This window comes from Typopeltis vanoorti, chromosome 16, assembly GCF_054136105.1.
Source record: "Typopeltis vanoorti isolate ZY-2024b chromosome 16, IOZ_Tvanoo_1.0, whole genome shotgun sequence".
In the NCBI taxonomy this organism is placed as follows: Eukaryota; Metazoa; Arthropoda; class Arachnida; order Uropygi; family Thelyphonidae; genus Typopeltis; species Typopeltis vanoorti.
Window position 1 is genome coordinate 13423469 of NC_143564.1, and position 7026 is coordinate 13430494.

Sequence of the window (7026 nt, forward strand, 5' to 3'; positions counted from 1 at the left end):
TGAAGCAGATGTTATCAGGTTTGGACAAATTGTATGACATTTTTAAATTTTTACAAAATATTAATTTATTCAAAGATATTTGTTTATATCCAGATTCTGCATTGCAGATACTAACTTTTGTATATACATTTTATTTACTCATTTATCTTCTTATAACTTTGTACATATATTTTTATATTATTCATTAATTTATCACCTCATTTCTTCTAATCTTGTCCCCCCCACCTACACCACTGGTATGCCCTAGATCTTTTGTGTGTGGGTCAGATATAAGAAGATAAATAAATAAAATATTTATCTTGTGGCTAGAATTTGCTGGTAGTTCCCAAGGCAAACAAAGAAATTTTTCACAGATCTTTTGTGAACTTAGCAACAAGTAGCTACAATAAACTATCTAATAAAATAGTCTGTAACATCAGAATATACAGGGTGGACCGTATGTCACAAAGGAGTTTAAAATGTAAATAACTTTTTTTTTCAATTATTAATTTCTTGATTTTGTTTATTGTGCAATTTTATTTGGAAAATCAGCATTTGATTATTCTAAGCAAATTTCATGAAGATCTGCAATTATTTGGCCATTAGATTCTCTAGATCTGATGGCTCCTGACTTCTTCCTATGCGGTTACCTTACCTGAAGGAAAAGGTGTATGTAATCAAGCCCCCTGACAATCTAACAGCTGAAGGAGAATATTTGTGCAGAAATTAGTGGTGCTGCAGCCAGAAACATTAACAGCTGTCATGGAACATACCATAGAAAGAGCCCATCTTTGTGAAGTTGAAAATGGAAGACATTTATATGGTGTGGTTTTTCTTAACTAATAAAAAAAAATCTCCAGATTCTGTATTTCATTATAACAAAAAATAAAAATAATTAATAAATTAAAGTTATTAGATGTTTAAATCCCCTTCATGACTATGGACAACACTGTGATTTTAGAAAAGAACTGAGAGACTACTTCATGGGACTAATGTTGACTTTTATTTTAAACACATATCGTAGGATATTACTCTAAATGTTACAGATTGTCTGTTATATTCTGTTTGTATGTGTCCCTATAGATAGTAATTTAATTTTTTAGTGACTATCACCATCTTTTTATAATAATCAATATGGCTAGGGCCCTTGGTTATACACACTGCACAGTTCCTTCTAGTCTAATACCATATTCTGTTCTTTATTCCGAAGTCTTTTTTTTTTTTTTAAACAATTAATCTCTATTACCACTTGAACAATAATTGTAGGATATTTTTTACAACATAATATTTAGTATTACTTTTTGCTGTGTATTATTCACTTGTATAACAAAAATTGCAGAAAAAAGCCAAAATAACACCAACATTTCATCCAATAAAAAGCACTTCCACATTCATTTCACTAACATCTAGGTCATGAAACATTGATGCATTTTTTGCAATACAAAATTCCATAAAATAAAAATATGCCAAAAACTCAACACCCAAATTTCATTTAATAAAAAGCACTTCTGCATCATTTTCACCAGCAGGTCATCAATACAAATATCAATGATATACTTATTGTCAGTAATGGTGAGAATAAGTATAATGAATCTTCTTTCAACTCTTGGTGACATCCTTGTCCCATTTATAAATCCAACTGGTTCTATATAATTTCCAACTTTAATATTAACTCAAACAAACTCCTTTAACAATATCTCAGAAAAGTTCTGAGGTTTTTAGTTCGATTTTAATGAGACTTTTTGAATTCTTCATGTTATATCTCTAATTTGAGGTCCAACATTCCTTTAAGTTTAGCTCCAGGAATTTTTGGCAATCCTTCATTTGTTTCCAATGCTTTAATGAAGTATCAGATATAATAATATCAGAAATATTTTCTTGGGATCAAGAAGAGGCCTAAGTTTTTTGTTCCTTTGTCCTTCTAAACACAGAATTATTTTGCCTGGGACTAATTAGGTTCCATTCTTGAAGAAAAAAAATTGAAATCTCTGTGAAGTTGCCAACAAACTTCATAAATGTGCTGATGTCATAATAATGGTGTAATATCCACACAGGAAGCAGAATGTCCATCATGAATTAGTTGCAATGTTTTATGATGGTGGAGCAGGGTGCTGGAAGATGTAAAGTGTGAAGCATTGATCTTAAGTGATCCTAGGCAGAGAACCTCAGCTTCCAGCTAGTGTTTCACAGAAAATCTAGATACATTAGTTTTACCCCCCCCCCCCCCCATGATTGTTTACTCTTGTAACTAGAGGGTTTTTCTTTTTGCTTATGCATGGAGGGGGTAGGAAAGTCTGATAAAGACCTAGAACAAAATAAGTTACCTTCATAACTCTACTACTAGTATGTTGTTTCTTGTTGTTATATCAGTTGCTTTAATATCATTTTTATTCTGGGTGTTTATCAGAACTTTCCAAACCCCCATCCCCCTTGTATAAGCTTTTCCAGCATACATTGGCTTTCTCTGTACAGCAAATTATAGTGCACCATTTGATAGCATAGTATTTAGGAACAGGAGAGTTATAAGATTCTTTTTTATTTTTATTTATTTTTTTTTTATAGTGAAGTGATTTTGGATGCTAGCTGTTTCAATGCACTAAAAACATATCAATGTGTCTGGGACAATGAGAGATACATTATGAATATAGCTATATACATCATAATCCTGGGTTATACAGGTATGATAATGGAAGTACAGTCTTGCAATATTCACAGACAAACATCAATAATTCTGAAGAGTTTGGTGACTTTTGACATGGTACTATCATAGAATGCAATCTTTGCAATAACTCAGTTCAGGAAATTTCTGCCCTGGTGCAGCTGTCCCATTCAACTGTAAGTGATATTATCGTGAAGTGGAAATAAAATCATAGAGCTGGACTGCTGATGGTGCAAAAAAAAAACGTCTGTACTCCATGGTTGAAACACTCACTACTGAGTTTCAAAATTCTTGTGGAAGTAATTCCAACATCACAATCATTGTGAGCTGAAGAATATGGGTTTCCATGGCTGCACACAAGTCTAACATCACAGCAAGGGCAATGTCAAGCATCATTTGGAGTGGTATAAAGCTTGCCACAGTTGGACTCAGGAGTAATGGAAACACATTCTCTGGAGTGATGAATCATACTTCACTATCTGGCAGTCCGAGGGACGAGTCTGGATTTTGCCAACTGTGAAGTTTGGTGGAGGAGGTATCATGGGTTAGGGCTGATTTTCATGATTTGGGCCAGGCTCCCATCATTGGAAGTAGAACAGGTCTACTTCCAGTGATGGGGAATCTTAATTCTGCAGCCTATAATGACATTCTAGACAATTCTGTGCTTCCAACTTTATGGCAACAGTTTAGTGAATGCCTCCTTTCATATCAACAAGACAATCCCCCTCCACAAAGTGACGTCTGTGCAGAATAGTTCATTGAGATGAGTGTCGTAGAATTTGACTGGCCTGCACAGAGCCCTGACTCAACTAGAATGAGGAATGCTGATTGCAAGCCAGGCCACTCACTCAACATTAGTGACTAACCTCCACACATACTGCACACACACCACTCGTGGTGTGTGAAGTAGCATTGTCATGCACCAAAATCATGCTGCTTGTCAGGAGTCATGATCGTTTACGTCGAATGGTGGCTTTCAGTTTGTCCAACAACAAAGTTCTGCAATGATTGTTCCTCCCTTTGGCAAGAAGTCCACCAACAGAACACCTTTGCGATCCCAAAATATTGTGGTCATAACTTTTTCAGACAGTGGGAACAGGTTTGAATTTTTTGTGCACAGGAGATTGTGGATGTTTCCAGGTCATGGAGTCTTGTTTGCTCTCTGGGATAAAGCAATGAACCCATGTTCCGTCTCCTGTAACTGAGTGACTGAAAAATCATTGCCTTTTACTGTATTGCAACAGATTCTCCAGACACATCCTCATGAGTGTTGCCTTGTGCTCCTCTGACAATTGTTGGGGCACCCAGCAGAAGCACACCTTTCGAAAGCCAGGGACATTGAGAACAATTTTGTAAGTGGTAGACTTACTCGAGTTCACTCACTTGTCTTCAAAAACAATGCACGATATGTTTTCTCTTGCTTGATGAAGGCTTGCCTGTCAGATGTCAATCTTCGCTGTTGGATGAATAGTAGGGATGGATAAATGGAATGACTACATGATGCTGCTGCTGGATGTTACAAGGGCATTCATTCTACTGGATACCACCAGAATTTGTTATATCAATCAAAATTAGATATGAAGCTGGTGATATGGATGAGAGAATGGCTAATAAACAGACATCCAATAATAGTATGGTATTCCACCGTTTATCCAACCCTTCAATTATCAGAATGGCCAGGTTGGATAATTTATATACTATCACATGGTGCTCTAGAGAAGTAGGTTGCCATGCATAATACAGTAAAATCTTTTGTAACTGGCACCCAATTAACCAGCAATACCAAAACAACGGCACTTTCAAAGGTCTCAATTTAAACCCAAAATTTAAGCCTATGAGATAGAAAAATATGCAATGGGCTTGCATTCTGGCAAGATTTGCCAAGCAATGTTCATCTATGTCAGCACATGATGTTATGAAACTTCACGTGCTGTGACTTTAGTGAATTTTTAAAGCTCGGGCGACAATCTTGTCATCAGGCAGACATTCGAAGTTATGATATGTCGTTACACTAAGAAATTCACAACAACTTTCCTATGATAATATGTATTTTAATTTTTAAATGCTGTTTAAATTTGATTTTGTGAAATATAAAATTATGTGTATGTATTAAATTTTAAAAAATCCACACGATTTTTGATGTTATTTATTTAATAATGCCGGCAGATCGAAAAACATGACCAACGAACTTCGCATGCTGCAATTCAATTTCTACAAATAGCATCACAAAACACGAACAGGTAAATTCTCGAAATATATGTTCAATTATCCCGCAAAATCTCGTATCCACAATCAGCAAAGTCCCATTGTTACCAGTTAAGAGAGATTCTACTGTAGTTGGATAATTGGGGGTCTTTGTTTTGAAGGTTGGATAAACAATAGATTCTGTATATCCAGTAGAATGTGGACAGAGCCTTCATGAAGTATTCCCAGTTTCATGAATTAAATGGTGTATTTTTTAACACATTGCTGTAGTTTTTAGTGGATTTATATTTATCGCATTTAGCAATATAAATGTATATATATTATTAAATTTAAGTTATATTAAAATGGCACCAAAAACCCATAAGAACAAAGCACAAGTTATACAAACATGTCAAAAACCTTCACATGTTTGTATAACTTGTATAGTTCAAACTCTTGGGGGAACCTGTAACCCCTAGAGAGCGCATCCTCTGGGTGGTGGATAGGGGAGCCCACCATGCGCGCGCGTGTGTGTGTGTGTGTGTGTGTGTGTGTGTGGTGGGGTGGTTCGAATAAGGACTCATGGACCAACAGGGCCAATCATCTTGATTGTAAGGGAAGTGGCACTCCCATAGACCCCTAGCTGGATCTATCCTCTCCTTCTTCTAATTTGAGGAAGATCCACTTACTTTAATCTTTCCTATAAGGCCTTATCAGCCAACTCTCCTTATTTTATGACCCTTATGCTATTAGAGTACTCGAGGGCCATGGATCTTTTCATTTCTGGCCTTACAACTATGCTCTCTATAATCTTTACTATAATTCTTCTATAATCTACCCCCCCCCCCCTTCAATATACCCTATTCCTCCTATGGGCTTAAATTCGGAAGATGGCTAGTTCAGAAGCCTTAAAGTAGCAGCCCTACCACTGAACTATTCCATCGTCAGGCTAGTCCCCTGACATGGAGAACATAATCCTACTTGTAAGCTGACAGAAAAAGATAATTGGATTGAATCTATGGGACACGACCCTGGAATGGAAAAGGTAAAACAAAAATGGAAAAGACAAAATATGATACACATAGCAAACTGGAATGTAAGAGGAACAGCATATAAAGAAATAGAATTAGACCAATTAATAAAGGAAAGAAATTTCAAAATAGCAGTAATCACTGAAATTAAAAGGAACTATGAAAACTGAAAATTTTAATTTGATATACAGTGGAGTTGACAGAGACCAAAGAGCACAAGCAGGAGTCATGATTTGAATTCATAACTCCCTTTCAAAACAGTTAAAACATTATAAATTATGGAATGAAAGAATAATAGAAGCCAGAATAAAAATAGATAGAGGCTATTTAACAATAATTGGTTTATATGCCCCAGAAGAAGGAAGAGAACAGGATAATACTGATTTTTATAATCAGCTACAAAACATATATAATAAAATAAATAAAAATGATTATGTAATTTTAGCAGGAGACTTAAATGCAAGAATTGGAAACACGAAAATCAATACTAATATAGGAATACATGGAGAACATACTCTAAACAGGAATGGTAAAAAAATTGATCGACTTTGTAGTTTATAATAACCTAAAAATAATGAATTCCTTCTATAAACATAAAGACATACATAAATATACTTGGGCAGCAAGAGGATGGAAATCAATATTAGATTACTTTATATTAAATGAAAAGACATCAAAATTTTCACTAGATGTTAGAGTTCACAGAGGATATGAAATAAGCAGTGACCACTTCCTTGTTAAAATAAAATTAAGATTACCACCTAAATGGCTACAAGTAACAAGAACAGTAAGAAAAATTTAAACATTTGTTTATAAAACTAGACTATTGAATGACACAAATGTACAATGGCTATATGAACAAAGAATTAACCAATATCTAGATAAAATAAAACAAAATGAAGAAACAGAAATACAATGACTTAATATAAAAATGATACTAAATGCAGCAGCAAATGAAAGCTTAGGAAAGACCAAAAAATTCAATAAAAAGAAAAAACCGAAGATCTGGTATGATACAACCAAAGAAATAATCAAAAAGAAAAAAGATGCCTATCACAAATGGTTAATCAGTAAAAGATTAGAAGATGAAATAGAATATAAAAGAATAAAAGCCATAGCTAAAAGAGAAGTTAGAAAAAGACATAGAGAATCATGGAACAAATTTGTCTCTAA

At 34.6% G+C, this 7026-nt stretch overlaps 1 protein-coding gene across 1 annotated transcript in view; it reads left to right on the top strand.

The window, feature by feature from the left end:
- LOC150097854 (T-complex protein 11-like protein 1) overlaps positions 1–706 on the top strand; it is a 202108-nt gene extending 201402 nt beyond the window's left edge. Inside the window, exon 11 of the mRNA XM_090406253.1 lies at positions 586–706. Coding sequence (XP_090262379.1) covers positions 586–638 — 53 coding nt within the window. The 3' untranslated portion in view covers positions 639–706. The remainder of the gene's footprint in view (positions 1–585) is intronic.
- Positions 707–7026: the final 6320 nt, after the last annotated feature.